General features: G+C 43.6%; 1 protein-coding gene across 4 annotated transcripts in view; it reads right to left on the reverse strand.

Moving 5' to 3' along the window:
• RNF111 (ring finger protein 111) overlaps window positions 1–17,979 on the reverse strand; it is a 57,329-nt gene that overhangs the window by 13,052 nt on the left and 26,298 nt on the right. For all 4 annotated transcript variants that reach the window (XM_066592530.1, XM_066592529.1, XM_066592528.1 and 1 more), the window contains exons 4-9: window positions 10,838–11,001; window positions 8,734–8,919; window positions 3,713–4,029; window positions 3,198–3,447; window positions 1,250–1,610; window positions 995–1,120 (exon numbers count right to left, since the gene is read on the reverse strand). In XM_066592530.1, coding sequence (XP_066448627.1) covers window positions 995–1,120; window positions 1,250–1,610; window positions 3,198–3,447; window positions 3,713–4,029; window positions 8,734–8,919; window positions 10,838–11,001 — 1,404 coding nt within the window. The remainder of the gene's footprint in view (window positions 1–994; window positions 1,121–1,249; window positions 1,611–3,197; window positions 3,448–3,712; window positions 4,030–8,733; window positions 8,920–10,837; window positions 11,002–17,979) is intronic.

Consider the following 17,979-nt stretch of genomic DNA (forward strand, 5'->3'; position numbering starts at 1 on the left):
AATTTTCGGCCTCCGATGGCCAAATTAGCCGCGCTTGCGCAGTCCGGGTCTTCTGCTTTCTTCTATGGAGCCTCTCGTGCAGGATGCCGGCTCCGTGTAGCTCCGCCCCGTCACGTGCCGATTCCAGCCAATCAGGAGGCTGGAATCGGCAATGGACCGCACAGAAGAGCTGCGGTCCACGGAGGAAGAGGATCCCGGCAGCCATCTTCACCGGTAAGTATAGAAGTCACCGGAGCGCGGGGATTAAGGTAAGCGCTCCGGTAAGCTTTCTTTACGTCCCTGCATCGGGGTTGTCTCGCGCCGAACGGGATGGGGGGGGGGGGGTTTGAAAAAAAAAAAAACCCGTTTCGGCGCGGGACAACCCCTTTAAGTTTCACCCAACAAGCAATCGTTTTGCTCAAAATTGTCAATTTTAATATAAGGTATTTGAGAACTTCAAGTCTAAAGCAAAGTGAAATAAAGTGCTCCTATCTCAGTATAGAAAGCGTCTACACAAAGCAGGAGAGGTATATGTGGTGAGCTGGGGCTCATCTAGTAACTGCACTTATGTCATGTATGGTATTGGGACAACATATCCAAATGGATAACGGACCAGTGATAGATTTCCTAGAATATAAACATGCGAATACCTACAGATCACTAAAAATGATGTTCCAAATAAAAAATAAATAAAAAAGGTATTTGTCACTATTGTTCTATTCACAATTTTTTTTCTAGTCTATACAAACTTTTTGAGGTTATCAATGGTAGCCACACACACACACACACACACACACACACACACACACACACACACACACACACACACACACACACACACACACACACACACACACACACACACACACACACACACACACACACACACACACACACACACACACACACACACACACACACACACACACACTAAGGTGCCAATCTATAGTACTTCAAATATCCACTCATGCCTTGTTTAGTAAAACAGACCAGCATAGTGATTTAGTCTACTTACCAAGCTGACCGTTCAGAAGCTTGCCTGGGATGAGAGGACATGGTTTGTGGCACATGAATATGGTGTCCATGCCCATAGTTGGGATGCATTCTGTGTGGATGTGGCGGTGGGCGTTCATGAGCACGCCTAGAGAGAAGTGCAAAATAAAGGGTGTTTTTTTCTTTTTAACCAGAAAAAAATTAAACAAATTAAGATTTTTTTTTTTTTTACTAGGAAAACACCAAGACAGAGACCAACAAGATCGAACAAACTTACGTTGGATGTTGCATTAGTCGTCGCCTCTGAACTTCCATTCTTTGAATAACTTCATGAGGGTGTAGCCTCTGTGTTGCAGGTGCTGTTGCAGATATATGATGGGACATGGACTGATGGGAGGTGGAAAGGTGCTGAGAGAGAGGAGCAGTAGCACTTGTAAAGTGGTGGGATGGTGGAGGAGGAGGAACAGGATGTGTGGAGGAAAGGCTGGGGAGAGATGGGTGGAAAGGGGGCACTGGATGAGCAATTACATAGTCCATCTGAGGAGGAGGTGGAGGAGGTGGTGGTGGTGGCTGTGGATTGGCATGTGAATGAGGACAGGCAGAGGTTTGGTGGTGGAGAGGTCTTGTAAGTGAAGCATCTACAAAAAAAAATGAAAATTAGATTCGCATTTATTATTAGCACTGTACTCTGCTATCTTCAGAAGTCTCAGAGAGATGAATGATGTGGTAGCATGCACATGCGACTGACGCTCAATTCACATGGGGAGACTTGGAACCTGCATTCTTGCAATTGGTGGGAGTCCCAGTGCTCAGACACCCATAGGTTCACAAATATATATAGTGTGTACAGATCAGTCGTTATGGTAGGACAACCCCTTAAAGGCTGTGGACAACTACTATTAGAGGTTTATTTTTAACTTTAGTTTATTTTGGGATAGCAATCATTTTTCCAGTAAGGTTTAGTTTAAAACTTTGCATAGTTTCTGCGGCATTTACATATTACTATATATAGCCACCACAGTCTAAGTCTCCGTAAGAGATTCGTCAGTGACGTTGGACTGGCCTATTGTGAAAGTTGTTGTCAGCCCAAAAAAAACATGTATTTAAGGGGATACTGTCACCACGAAGCAGCACCATAAACCAAAGTATGGCGCTATCCCAGTAAGTGACAGGAAGCTAGGGGAATGTAATTTTTGTACTCACCTGCTCCTCGGTGTTCTGTGAAGTTAGTGTGCTGTCTGAAAACTTTACTCCTTTCAGACCACTGTGCAAGCACTCTCCCATAGATTTCTATGGGAGAGCGCCTGCACAGCAGTCTGAAAGTCAGATTTTCAGATTGTGTGGGGACTTCATGGGAGGACATTGCAGGAACTGGAGAGTGGCCGAGAGTAAAAGTAATCTCTCTTAGTCATCTCTCGGGACAATACCATAAATTAGTTTATAGTACTGCTCTAGGGCGATCGTGTTCCTTTAGATCATAAAAACTTTGGGCCTTAAAATGTGTCCATAGACCAAGTCCTCTATCCAGTGTTATTAGTATATAGGCAGAAAGCATCAGACATACTCCCTTTAAACAGTTCAAAGGTTAAAGGTGTTGTCTGGCACTTCAGATATTTTCTCTATTGATGATCTATCCTCGATTGATCATCAATTGATGATCAGTAGGCTTCCACTGCTTGGGATCCCCACCACCGCTTTCAGTACAGACCGTCCAGAAAGCAGATTGCGCCATCTGTACTGCAGCAGCTGGATTGGTAGTGCAGCTCCTTCTGTAATTGATGGGAGCTGCACTTACAATACCCATCAGGTTGCTGCAGTAGAGACTGCACAATCCACTTCCTCTGCTGTTCAGGCTGACAGCAGTACCAGGAATCCGCTAATCAGTGAGGATCCAGAGATGTGAAGCACTGCCGATCATCTATTACATATCCCGAGCATAGGTTGTCAATAGATTAAAAAAAAAATGTTCAAAGTCCCAGACAACCTCTTTAAAAGTAAGAATAATTGTTCAACATAATGCATTTTACATTTTTACGACTCTTTAGTTAAAAAACTAACAAACCATTTCTTTTCTACACAAAAAAGTCTGAGCTGCAAAATAAAATTATGGGTGGACAAAGCAAATCTAAAAACTTTTCCAAGACAGACATTTTTCAAGCACCAGGGAAGAAAACCAAATATACGTTATTTCTGCAGAACCAGCAGTCAAGACATTGAATACCTACATGGAGCATGCATAAAATGCCGACAGGAGGAGAGAGATGTCTGGGGAGGTGGTTGTGCTTGGGCTACCAAGCTAGGTGCATAGCCATCAATAGCCATAGTTTGGGCTGTACTGGCAGTCGACTGATGTCCATATACTGATGACCGTGACGATGAACCAGGACAGCAAGGGTCAAAAGCAGAGGTGCTATGAAAGCTAACACTTCCGTGACTTCTTATACCATTATTGCTCAGATCCACAGGCAAGGCTTGCTGTAAGAAATGGAATAGCCATGAGAAAGAAAAGTCTGGATCCTGCATACTTCCGACCTAAGACAATAATTCTCCATCCATAATGCATACATATTTCTATATTTGGCAAGTTAACAAGTTCTATATAATTCTAGCCATTCATGCTGTATTTGACTACATCTAAGAATACTACAGGAACAAGGAGTCTAAATGAACAAAACTAAAAGATTCTTTTAAACTTGATATGGAAATCTCTTGAAGCCGTTTCAATCTTGAGAATCCTTACCGGGTCATGGTAGGTAGAAGAGCTGCTTGCTGCTCCACAAGGTGGTGGGACAGGGGCATTTCTTTCCACTGGACAGTGTGCATCCCTGAAGGGAGGAGACCCGGGTATGGTGGGGTGAGAAGTGTGATGGTGGTGGTGATGGTGGTGTGGAAAGTGGTGACTGTGCGTGGGATAGCAACTTGAATGAGGATGTCCTAGGACATGGGGATTCTGAGACGATCCTCCACAGGGTGCATGTTCCGGGCAACAGGATGGCAATCGTGGCAATGCTGGAGGGCCACCATCAGCAGTAGTGCCAGTAGTCCTTCTGGTGTCTTCTACAAAAAGAATTAAAAAGTCAATATAGAAAGCCAAGTCTAAACTTTAGAACATATTGAAAATCATTCATATTCCAGCCGCATTTCTGCATCCATAATACGGCCCGAACTCAGCATCATTGGTACAAGACCTAGATTCCCAAGTCATGAGCTGGCACTGCCATGGTCAAAAACAGACTAGCTGAGAATATATGTCAATCACACCATTACTATAAATATTCAGAAAGCTACTGACATAACTTATCAGCTGGCTATGGGAATGGGGGCGGGCGGACTGATCCCCAATGGCAGATAGTGGGAAAGACAACAAAATGTCCAATCCTTTGTTTGCAAGGGAGTTGAACACTGCCAGAAAGGTTTGATAGCATTCGATTACCCTCTCCCTATGGAAAGGATACATGCTCAGTTGATGAGATGATGATGCATTAACCGAGGGGATATAACGGTTGCCTGAAAGAGCCTTATGCCAACTACTACCCCTTAGTTGTATGGCCATTTTAGAGACCTCCTGTCAACAGGTCCTGCTGCCAAACCAAGGGTAGCGTGAGTGCAGGACAGGTTCATAGAGTCATGTATGTTTCATTGTGAAATGCTGTGACCTTGCAGGGGAAAAGGGAAAAAAATATTTGGGGAAAACTCTCTCGGGGTCTCGAGGCAGGGGTCTCTATTCGTGTATAGGCAGGTACCTGTCAATTAAGGTGATCTGAACGCAGAGAAGGAGGAATGGGCCCTCCCTCTGACTTAGAGACCCATTTTGAGAGATTCTTCAATGCATTTTGTGAAACGTCAGTGTGTTTCAGAGTAGGACAAGCCTGGCGGCACCATACATGCCTGTCCTGTGTTCATGCACCAGTGGATTGGGCAGCGGGAACCTGTTACAGGAGCTCTTTAAGACCATATAAAGCCGATTAAGAGAACATTTCAATACAAAAGTATTTCTTATCATCCAATGTATAGCAGCACAAGTATCAGCAGCCTGTAATAATACTAACCAGAATGCATTGAGATGAGGACTTGGTGCAGCAGTGGGCCTCCTACCACAGGCACATAGAAGTAAGCCAACTATTAAATGGCTTTTCAAGCACATGAATTACCTCCTGTACATTTTTATTGGAAACTTTCCTTTAAAAATGGTCTATGAGGTGCTATAAGTGAAAGAACACCCAACACCTCATTTAGTTCAGTCATGACTGCTAAAAGCATACAGTGACCAAAATAAGGAATTCTACAGCGATTTCTATTGTTCATTATGGATTACATCATTGGCTCCAATACCTTTGTATCAGCAATCCCCCACAGATCGCTATAGGTGAGGTAGGGGTAGGTTATCTGCGTCCTCTTTTTCAGGCATGTGTGAAGGGTCAGAATACACCAAGTGGATGAAAACGTAATCTAGCAAATTAAAGACTATTTGCCAACGGACAGCAAAAATGGGACCTGGAACTGATAGATGGAAGGGGCGAAAGAGCAGAACTGCAAGTAAGATACCTCTCCTTCCCCTTTCAGTCACTTTAATCATTTATTTTTAGTATACTAGTATAAAAAGAGATGCTTTCTATGGATCTATGGCCCAAGGCCTCACACAGCAGAATTCAGTCAGTATTTTTAACCCCTTAACGACCAATGACGTACCTGGTACGTCATGGAGCGTCGGGGTATGTATGAAGAGAGGTTGCGTGGCAACCTCTCTTCATACAGTGCGGGCATCAGCTGTTTATAACAGCTGACACCCGCGGGCAATAGCCGCGAGCGGCCGCGCGGCCGATCGCGGCTATTAACCATTTAAACGCCGCTGTCAATTCTGACAGCGGCATTTAAATCCCCCGAACGATGTTCGGGGGTCCCGCGCGGCCCCCCCGCAGTGAGATCGGGGGAGCCTTGCACGTATCATGGCAGCCGGGGGCCTAATGAAAGGCCCCAGGGCTGCCTTAGCAGACTGCCTATCAAGCCGTCCCCGTGGGGTGGCTTCATAGGCTGCCTGTCAAAAAGCAGTATGACGTAATGCTATAGCATTACGTCATACTGCAGGAGCGATCAAAGCATCGCATCTTAAAGTCCCCCAGGGGGACTTCAAAGTAAAGTAAAAAAAAGAATCAATAAAGTTTTTTTTTAATTGAAAAAAAAAAAAAGTTGTAAAAGTTTAAATCACCCCCCTTTTGCCATATCTATTATTAAAAAATCTAAATAATAAATTAAAAATATGTATTTGATATCGCCGCGTCCGTAAAAGTCCGATCTATCAAAGTAGCACATAATTTTTCCCGCACGGTGAACGTCGTCCGAAACAAAAAATGAAGAACGCCAGAAATGCACTTTTTTAGTTACCCTGTCTCCAAGAAAAAACGCAATAAAAAGCGATCAAAAAGTCATATGTATTCCAAAATGATACTATCAGAAACTACAGGACATCCCGCAAAAAATGAGACCTTGCTCAACTACGTCGACGGAAAAATAAAAAAGTTATCGCGCGCACAAAATGACGACAGAAAATAATTGAAAAAAATTTTATGTCTTTAAAAAAAAAAAAGAGGAGTATAGTAAAAAAAAAACTAAACAAGTTTGGCATCGTAGTAATCGTACCGACCCATAGAATAAAGTTATCATGTCGTTTTTGTTGCCATTTGTGCGCCGTAGAAGCAAGACGCACTAAAAGATGGCAAAATGTCGTTTTTTTTCCATTTTACTCCACTTAGAATTTTTTAAAAGTTTTTCAGTACATTATATGGTACTTTAAATAGCACCATTGAAAAATACAACTCATCCCGCAAAAAACAAGCCCTCATACAGTGACGTGGATGGATAAATAAAGGAGTTATGATTTTTTTAAAGGGGGGAGGAAAAAACGAAAATGGAAAACGAAAAATGGCCGCGTCATTAAGGGGTTAAACTAAACGAGAAGTGAATTCAAAATAAAGGAGAGAAGAAAAACTTCCATTATACTTTTTCTCTGTAGGTTCTACTCCTGGTTTTAGCTTCCAAATGCCAAAGCAAAATACATTGATCAAGGCATTTAGATGCCGCTGTCAGAATTGACAGTGGTATTCAAAGGGTTAAAGCAGCGATCAATGCGAGTGCTGATCACGGCTGTTGCGGGCAGGTGTCAGCTGTCAAAGCCTCAGATATCGCTCTATACAAACCTCACATGCCCGGGAATTATATGTGCGCCCTGGGGAGTCAAGGGGCAAAAAAAGGAGATTTACTTCAAACCTGTGGTTTATACCATTATACTCACTTCATGTGTAGAGAGGACTAGTCAAAGACATCAAAAGAGGTCTGGGGGCACATGACGAGAACATTGTTCTTCCTCTTTACAAGTCACTGGTCAGACCACACATGGAATATTGTGGACAGTTTTGGGCACCAGTACTCAAGAAGGACATAAAGCTTGAGCGGGTACAAAGGCGGGCAGCTAAGTTAATTAATGGAATGGGCGGACTACAATACCCAGAGAGGTTATCAAAAGTGGGGTTATTTATTTTAGTAAAAGACGGCTTCAGGGCGACCTAATAATGTATAAATCTATCGGGACAATACAGGGATCTCTCCCATCATCCATTTATACCCAGGACTTCGACTAACAAGGGGGCGCCCCCTACATTTAGAGCAAAGAAGGTTTCTACACTGACATAGAAGGGGGTTCTTTATTGTAAGAGCAGCGAGACTATGGAACTTTCTGCCTGAGGACATGGCGATGGCAAACTTGATATAGCAGTACAAGAGGGACCTGGATGCCTTTCTTGAGCGATACAATATTATATATTATAGTCACTAATAACTTCAGAAGGGTTGTTGATCGGGGGATTATTCCAATTGTCAGATTGGAGTCTGGAAGGAATTTGTTTTCCCTCAAATGGGGAAAATTGGCTTCTACCTCCTTGGGGTTTTTTGCCTTCCTCTGGATCAACATTGGGGGGGTGGGGGATAAACAAACAAGTTACAGATTTGCATCCTTTATACTATTCACTCATTACTGTAGTTTGAAAAGGGGGAGGGTCCAGGTGAGAATTCCTTTGTTAAAGATCAGCCGTACTACATGATTGTCCATTCATTTGGCTGTCCACAGCAAGGGAAACATGTGGATGGCTATAATACAGCAGTTCCAGAAGCTGTGCCCAAAGCGCTCTGATTCCAAGTTGACTTTCAGGGAAAGGTTTTACCCAGACGACCCCTCATATGCATAAAAATGACAAGTGTGGAAAAGACATTTTTCCCCAATTGTGACTATGATGAATAATTTTCCCACAGAGACATTACGGCTATGGGAAAATGTCATAAGCATGGTTATATCTGTTGTCATAAAGAACACACAAACACTGAGCATCATGTACAAATCTGGCTGACCCGTGCTACACTGAAAAGGGCAAATGCCACATGAAAGTTCCCAACAGAAATTGACATGAATGTGGATGAGATTTGTTAAAATCAGATCCACATGCCGCTACCGTAATCTGCGGCAGATTTTACCTGCACCAATCGGTGGGTGAATAGCCGTGCAGATATTTCGCGGCGATTCCGTCCAGTGTGAGCCCAGCCTGAAGTGCAAACTTTTAATCTGGTTTTTGTGTTGTTGTAGTATTTGTTTTCTTAGTGTCAAACTTTTAACAATTAAATATATACCATATGTGACAATGGACCATGGGATGGCTTGACTACTGCCACACTGCAGCACAGGGCCATTACAGCAGATCAATAAACTAGACTTACCTGCCGTCACGCCTGTTGTACTGTTACTTGGTGGGACGGCAGAAGCATCAGGAATTGTTGATGTCTGACCCACTGAGGGTCCTGAAACAGCATCAGAGGCCGGCTCTGAGGTAGACGAATCACTGGAAACAGTGCTTACAGGCTGAGACTCTGTTCTGCCAGAGGTAGTTGGCACAACTGTAGGATCTGGGATAAAAATATATATCGTTATATACAGATACTAACCATTTGAGAGCTGGAACAATTTAAATTTTGACATAACTCTGGGAAACAAACTCTTTTGGTCATAAGCATGCCCAAACTACTGCCCATGCTAGAAGAACTATAATTTTGTAAATGCCCAATCTACTGATAAATTCAGGGTGCAGTTTAAAATTGGCCGTCAGCGAACACCTGATTCTAAAATGTGGCAGCTGTGGCGATGAGTTGAGGGGGCAGCAGACTGCTGCAGGGGACATGTAGGTATAACATGGCAGTCATTGAGCTTGCAGCCTGTAAACAATACATCACAAGGAAGAGCTGGAGTTGTTGGTGAGGGCCATGCGGGCTGCCAGGAAAGGTGAGCATTAACTTGTTTGTTATTTTCCAGCATGGGGAACTTGTTTTAAACTATTAAAAAACAAATGACATTGGACAATCCCTTTAACAGCACGCTTTCAAAACTACATAGATTTCATCAGATAATCCTTAAAAAAGCATTTCCCCGTAACTTAGAATTGCTTCACAGCCACTCTGCCTTTCCTGGTTGCTGCTGACTAAGGCATATGACTGCTGCAGCCAATCACTGGGCTCAGTGAGCTTCTATGGCCAGTGATTGGCTGCAGCAGTCACACGTCCTGGTCAGCATCAACCAGGAAGGACAAAGTGGTTGTGCAGTGAAGTTAAAGTTTTGGGAAAACCCCTTAAATTAGTCCACAGGTAAGCGTGTGAAAGTTTGCCTCTAAAGAGATGTTAAGAGGCCTGCAGACTCCACTATCTGTGGACTAGATTTATTTTTACATGTTTGTAACCCAATACAAATCCTTGGGACAGATCCAGTCCTGTATTCAGATCAGCACAGATGGTTCTAAAACTTGTATTCCCACACTCTTCATGCATGTTGTGACAAATACACTTGTCCTTTTGCATTTCTTCAGATACTTTATTTCATGCCGACGAAGAGAATCAAGTAGTCTGGAAAGTTCGCTCCAACATTTATTTTTGTTAGCCTTTAAAAAGGCAATCAATCAATCTATAAGATTTTGTTCCTCTTATAGTACTAAATTTCTTCACATTGTATTAGATCATTTAAGAAGAAGAGGCGGGGGGGGGGGGGGGGGGGGGAAACTCCAGAGGACTTTTATGCCACTCCCACACGTGTTTGTAATAACGCTTCATTTAATGCAGCATTTACAGCGGTTTTTTACAGCATTTGACTGATTTATAACTGTGCTAAAAACGCAGCCAAGCAAGCTGATAATACCAGAACTAAAAAAAAACAAAAAAAACACTAACATTCTACCGCGTTTTCAGCAGCGCTCAAACCGCACCCCATTCATTTCAAAGGGCAAAGCATTGCATTTAAAACGCAGAAACGCAAGAAAATAGAACAGATAGCGTCTGAAAAACGCTGCGTTTCAGTGCATGACTGAGAAGGTCCATTAAAATCAATGTAGCGTTTGACAGCGTTTAGTGCTGCGCTAAAAACGCAGCGTTAAATGCTGGACAAAACACAGGTGTGCGAGTGGCCTTATTGTGATATTTGTCTTATAACTTATTCTGTATTTTAGGACAATTTACAGGCAACTGCTATTGTTCCTACTCTGCATTAGTAAATGTACTTGACATCCATGGCATGCAGACATATGATAAGAAAAAGAACTATAAAGTACTGGAACTTGCAAAGTTCTGAAAGCGGTCGGTAAATTTCATACACTCACAATGCTGGGGAAATTTACTTTTACAGCGCAGGTTCACAAATAGACAAAAAACATCAGTTTGACAGAATTGTTCTCTTTATACACCACAACAATTCCGTTTTCCTACCGATACCCTGCAGATCGGTCAGCAGTCACTGTATAAAGAGAGAACAAGCGATTCGGACACACAAGCCTGTTAAACGTACCATCTTCATCTACAGTCAGGTCCACAACTTCAGTTGTATTTTGTCTTAGAGGCTGAATAACTGTGGAAACTCTACTGCGACTCCGGTGTTCCTGGGACCTTCCAGACTGAGAACTTGAACTTTGGCCCCAATGAGATCGAGAGTGTCCAAGTGAGGAACGAGATCTAAGCGAAAAGCAAAATGCATATCGTTAAACATCTGGAGCCCAAGAGTCTGTAGATAGTATCCATAGGGGTGATTCAAACGTACCATAGGCCAGCTGCTAATAGGTGCCAAAATCTCAGCAGTCTTGAGGCCGCGTTCACACGGGGTGGAATTGCCGCGGAATTTCCACCAGCAAACCCGAGCGTAAGCAGCAAAGTGGATGAGATTTGCAAGAATCTCGTCCACACGATGCAGGCAGTCGGTTGCGGCCAAGTCGTGCTGAAATTGACCTTCCGCGCCGAATTCAAAGCCACAGCATGTCAATTTTATCGCCATTTCCGCTGCCGACTCTCTCCTCTCTATGGGGAGAGATGGCCACAGTGGAATACAGGTGGCGACGGCGCTTTGAAGCTGCCTTTCTGCCGCGGAAATCTTGCAGAATTTCCATGCGGTCCTGCTGGGCTCATGCCGCAAGATTTCCACCCCGTGTGACCACAGCCTTAGTCAGCAGACTTACACAGGATGATGATGTTCAAAATTTGGTAAAAAGGGAATACGACATTTTCCTGGACATGATGAGGTTGAGCTGCAACACCAGACAGGCAATGTGGTGGTATTCCTGAAGTGGGAAAAGGCATCTCTTTCTTTTCAGGTGGGTCATGGAATCTTATTCTGACCACCTGAGATTTACTTGGCTTTATGTGCTCTCAAATTAGTCAGTTTTTCACTTAGCATAATTCCTGTGTGATGGAGCCTACCACACAAGCTCTTCATGTGGAAACACAAACTCCCATCAAAGTTAGTGATGATTACATAGCTCTTTTCACACAGTTATAAGAGAAGATCACACAGCTCATCCTCTTGACTGCATACTTATGGCCTGTACTTAGGTGTTTATACAGAGTAGTGATCACACTGTGCTCCTAGCAGGCAGAAATGGTACAGCCTCTAGTGCTCAAGTGATGTTGTGCTGATGCATCATGTGACTGAAAGCACAGAACATTGAAAAGATGGTGCCTGGTAAGTATCAGACATGAGGCGGCACTGCATGGAAAGAACTGCAATATACATAGGAGATGTTCACAGTGTAGCAGGCTGATTGACAAACACATTTTTCTGAGTGGCCCTTTAAGAGGTCAGTTACTTTCTCATGTGATTATTACTAGTGTTGGACAACTATGTTCCTTGAAGAGGTTTTCCCAAGCACAGCAGTGATGGCATATTGCTAAGAACATGCCGTAACCCATGTACGGTCAGGAATCGTACCGCAGCAATGTGCGAACACCTAAAAATATTAGGAAACCGCTTTTAGATAAATGCGGTAGTCATACAAAAACGTATGCGATCCGGGCCTTTGTTCTATAAACCCATCCAGTGTGATAGATGTGTAATAAAGGAGACATCTGGAAATGACGTGTCCATATCACCGCATGAGCCGCGAGCAACGTGATCAGGTTGATAAAACAAATGCGTATGTGGTTGTTTCTGCGGAGCGCAGCATCCAGCGGGGTAAACAGCTCCCGATCACAGCGCTCGTCAGCACACGGGTTAAATGCTTTCATTTAATTTGCTTTGTGTGAGGAGGAAACTGCACAGCAAGCACATTTCAGGAGCCTGTGGAAAATCCTCCAACCGCCTGTTTATACCAGAGCAAGTTCCAAATTATCTGGGCCTCGTCCATTTCACACTGAAAACAGATGGAATCTTTAATCGCGCCTCTTGAGAAATCGGCTAGCACTTCACATTTTAAGGTCTACTTCAGTAAAGAAGCAAAACTAGTAAAGCTTTACATAACAGGCCGACCTCCGGTTAGCCAATACTTTGTACTAGGTGATATACCTGCGCTGTGCGGCGATGTTATGAACAGCGCACCTGCAATATACAAAGTGGTCACAAAAATGCGAGCTGCCCATAGCAACCAATCACATACCGCTGAGGTAAAATGAAAGCTGCGCCGTGATTGGTTGCTATGGGAAACAGATTTTCTTTTGGACAGCTTTCATAAATTTCCAGCTGAGGTAAAATGAAAGCTGCGCTAAGAAATAGTAACTAATCACAGTGCAGCTTTCGTATGGCCTCAGCTACGCAAGAAATGAAAGTTGAACGCTAGCAACGAGTCACAACACATTTTACCTCAGCTGTGCAAGAAATGAAAGCCGAGCTCTGGCAACCAATCACAGCGCAGCTTTCATTTTACCTCAGCAGTGTAAGAAATGAAAGCTGAGCTTCAATTGGCAACAAAAATTACAGGGGAATTCATTGAGTTTTCGATTTTTTTTGTCGCCTGCTGCTGAAGTACGCTCATGCAAAAAGTTTACTCAAATTGGACCAGAACTGTGAATTTGTATCAGACACAAACAGATTGTGTTTTATTAATAATATTCAGTGCTCCTTTATAGTGGCGAGGGCGGCCATGAATCACAGCTCGATATCCAGGAGTTTTCCATGGACTGTGAGGGTGATGTGAGGCGTTTTTATCTGAAAACAGACTCATCACGTCGGGGATGAAGGGAATTCTTACCTCAGCGATCACAGCCACGGCAGAGAATCGCAGAGTTCTTCCATTGTTCTCAATGCGACCGGCGCTGCCACCGGCCTCATTGCAAACAAAGCGCAAGATCGCAAAAAGAAAATACAAATAAAAACAGGACATGCTGCGATTTGTTCCTGCATTGCATCACCCTGCAGGAAAACATGGCTAACGTGAATGAACCCCTTCAAAATAATGGATTTCAGATTTGTGCGAGATTTGTGTGTCTCGCAACACACAAATCTCACACGACCGACGCCCGTGTGAAGGCCCCCTTGGAGAGCAGCGGTCGGCTCTCCTGACGGGTCCTCTGTTATTCCCACTGTAAAATGTATAAATCGAAAACTGGGAGTTCGACCGCAGGATCCAACGCAGATGTGAAGCCGGTCGGAGGTTCCACTGCAGGTCTGGCTCAAAATACCGGAAGAAAAAGCGCTGCGTGCGGGTTTTTCCCCTCACAGCTGAGCGGAAATTGAACGGAGCAGGAAAGCGGAACCCCAGGCGCAGGATGCGTCCCTCCACAGTCTGCACTGATTGGACACGGTCAGACTGTAGGGATGTCATGATGGCCGACAGATCCTTTTTAAAAGGATTAGTTTAATCGCCATTTATAGGAAAAATAAAAATCTTAAAGTTTTCTGCAATGAATCCGCAGCATTTTTCGAAAACCCTGCGAATTCTAAAGCCGCAGCGGGTCTGCGTATACCGCTGATTTCAACAGCAGCAATAAAAGGACTCCTAATCCACTGCATTTTTGCTGCTAAATACATACCATTGAGGCGCACACGTGGCCCCTGCACATTCACTGTGCAATTGCTGCAGGTTTCCCGTTGCAGAACGCCCATCTTGGTTACACCTCATGTACATATACCCTTACGCCACTTTCACATGACCATTTTACAGGTGCATTTCTGCTGCGGTATCGTATGAGAGTCTGGGTCTACTGAACCGAATTCACTGTACCACAAGGGTCTACGATGCTGTGAATGTGAGTCAGCAGACCTGCGGCCAGCTCTGAACACTCAGTTGTCATATGGGCACACAAAGGCACCCATGCACCGCAGTGCTCATGTGAATGTGGTCATCATTCCCTATAGAAGCATGCCCACGGGAGGCTGCCGACAGAGCCTGCCGTCTGGACTTAGATTCCTCACTTCACTAGCAGACCCAATTCGAATTGTTCTGGTCAAACTTCAAATCTAGTTGAAATTATCAGACAGAAAGCACCGACCGCTAAAATTAATTTGGCGCGTAACCCACTCCTTGCAAAATATCAATATTTAATCTCACAAAATGCAGCACACATCTAACCCTTTGTAAAAACACAACCCCAACTATTCTGTAACCAATATCAGACGGCAACACTGTAGCAACAAAGAGGTAGCGCTCATTATACACATACTTAGGCCTCATGTCCACGGGCAAAATTGAATTGCAGAATCCCCGCGGGTCACCAGCGCGGATGATCTGCAGCTCAATATGCCCATAGACAATCATTGGGCACAGACGATTTCCGTTGAAATCAATACGCAGCTGACACTATGGACGTGCTACGGATCCGCGGGAAAGCAGGAGATTTTAAAACAAATTTAAAAATGCACGCCGGCCGGCCCGCACAGCCTGCAGTGCAGAACAAGATCTGGCCAGGACAGAAGACCTGCATCACATCCGGACAGTGAGAAAATATCCATGGCTGCGGGCACGGGTGGAATCTGCTGCGGGATTCTGCCCGTGGACATGAGGCCTTAGTATGTTAGGGGCAGAACGAGCAGCAAACTAATCAATCTATTAACCCCCTTAGGGACTAGGTCCAGTTCATTTATTATTAAAATGCTGCGGAATAAGTTGGCGCTATACCAATAAAAGATTTTTATTATTAACCCGAAAGGACCAGACACTTAGAGATTTTACCCATGTGGTCGTTTTACTACCCCATTTTTCTTCATCTGCTACTAAAATTATTTTTGCCGCTTTTCCGTGACACACATGCCTATTTTTTTATATCTTTCACTGCCCCCACCCCCACCAATTTTTGAGTTTTATCGGGGGTAAAAAGTTGGTTTTTAATTCATAGTAAACATCCCCATGTAGTGAAAATAGACAAACAGAGCTGATCAGGGTCTACTAGGACCCTACACCTATGTTGTGCCAGAGGCACCCAGCGGTCACGTGATTGCCGAGTCACATAGTAGCTTGTAAAGGAGAAGGGAGAGGCAATTAAAAACCTCTTCCTCCTCCTCTGGGCTTTCAGCTGTGTCTGACAGCTGAGGACCAGACCTGGTCCTGCTTGATTGCAAGAGGAGAAGCTTTAATCCCATACTATACTTCTGCTATAACCCGGGATCAACGCTCAGGACCAATCGCCGTATATTTACTGCACTTCGTTCTTAAGGGGGTTAAACTTTGTGGTCAGTTTGGCTGTTTTTTGTCATTATGAGATTGCCAACAAAAAGTAGTACTTGCGCCAAGTAATCTTACACTCTGGAGATATATTTTCACACACTAGGAAATGTCAAGATTGCCTTTAGGAATAAATCAACAAGACTTCATGTGTGATTGAGCCCGCAGCTCCATTTTCTTTTCTAGATCATTTTAACAAAAAATTAAACATTGAACAAAACCAAAAAGGGAAACCATGTCAAAGGCAAGACCCAAAAGAGAAGGATACGTTTTCTCTTTACTCATCTATTCTACTTGTAAACTTAACTCCCATTTACAGCAAAACAAGTTTTTTTTTGCTTTTTTTTTAATTACTGAAAATCTACTCTTATACAAAATAAGGAGAACCCATTTGCTCAAACCTGATCAACCCGTTCTGACAACGTCAAGGCTGAGTAGGCACAAAGCACTGTGATGCTAACACCCAGTTGTCAATTTAATCATATATATCCAGGAAGACTAGCAGAGGAGCCGCACAATGTAGAGTCAGGAAGAAAAGCTGCCCCAGGATTGTTATTTTATGGGGAATGAGAGTATTAACTAAAAGAAGACACATCAGAAGAGCCGACTAGTCCTCCAAGACGCATGGCCTTACAATGGCTCGGTAGAAACCTGGAGTTATAAAAGCCATAAAAAGGCACCCATAGAAGTCTATGAAGCCATAATCTACCTCTGAATGCCTGGTTATGTAATGCTAGCTTTTTTTTTTATTATTCTTTTTATTATGTGTGGTAGTATAATGTATGACTGTTTTCTAGGACTGTGTGGAGTGTATGGTGTAGTATGGATAGGAGTGTCTAATAGTTGGCGCTTGTCTACGAGCTCTTGGTGGATTACATTTGCCATTTCATCATGTCTGTGCCGAGAGTAGATGTGTCGTATGGTTTCTGCATGTGTCATAAGTGCATTTTATGTAATTATTTAGGACTTGATCCTGTATGGCAATCATAAACCCCTCTGTTCTCCAAAGAGGTTACTCTCGCAGGGTCTGTATTTGTCCACATAATAAACTTGCACTACAAGCATAGCCTTGTCCTCCTTCAGGCTGAGTTCACGCAAGACGGACTTTCTGTGTGGCAATTCCGCCTGCGGCTCCTAATCCCGGGGTTAGCCAGCCATGTGGACGAGGTTTTGCAAAAATCTCATCCCCACGGGGCAGCCAAACCGTTGCAGCAAAGCTGGTCGGAAACTGACATGCAGCGTGGAATTCAATTCCGCGGCACGTCAATTCTTTTTTTTTTTCCCCGCTGCGGCCTCACTCCTCTCTATGCGGAGAGAAAGCCGCAGCAGAATGTCGGTGGCTCAACCGCTCCAAAGTCCACGGCGAAATCCCATGGGTTTTGAAGCTGTGGCTCTCCCATGGAATTCTTGTGGTTTTTCGTAGCAGCCAAGCCGCGAAACTTCTGTCCTGTGTGAACCTAGCCTTACGAGAGAGAATAAGCCTCTCTATTGCAGACTTTGGATGGTGCCGTTTATACTTTGTTAGTGTTTTTCTTTGGAGTTGTTCTAGTTTTGTGTGTCCAGTGAAGGAATCCGTGAGTACTAGGATGGCTCATATATTTATAGCTTGGATTGTGTGTTTGGCATTTAGGTGTGTTCTTAGAATGGAGTTTAGTCTGTTGTTGTACGCTTTAGATAATTGTTGCTTTATTTGTGCTTGCTCTGAGTTTAGCCTGATGGAATCCTAAATACTTGTAGATCTCACCATCTTCAATAAGGTCTCCACTTGGAAGCGTAAACTCTTCCTTCTTTAGAATTGCTTTCTCTAGGTCTCGTGTTTTATATTTGCCTAGGCTAAACTCCATGTGTATGTCATTGGAAAATGTGCAATATTTATAAGGCGATTTAGTTGTGGTTGCGTGGAAGCGTAGAGTTTTATGTCGTCCATGTACATGAAGTGTGATAATGTAAATTGTCATTTTATCGTGCTTTATATATTATAAAACAACGATATGGAAGTGGAGAAAGGAGAAGAAAAAAAATGTTGGCATTAACGTTCCCAATGATTTTTTTTTTTAATATATTGGCA

Source organism: Eleutherodactylus coqui, chromosome 2, assembly GCF_035609145.1.
Source record: "Eleutherodactylus coqui strain aEleCoq1 chromosome 2, aEleCoq1.hap1, whole genome shotgun sequence".
Lineage (NCBI taxonomy): Eukaryota > Metazoa > Chordata > Amphibia > Anura > Eleutherodactylidae > Eleutherodactylus > Eleutherodactylus coqui.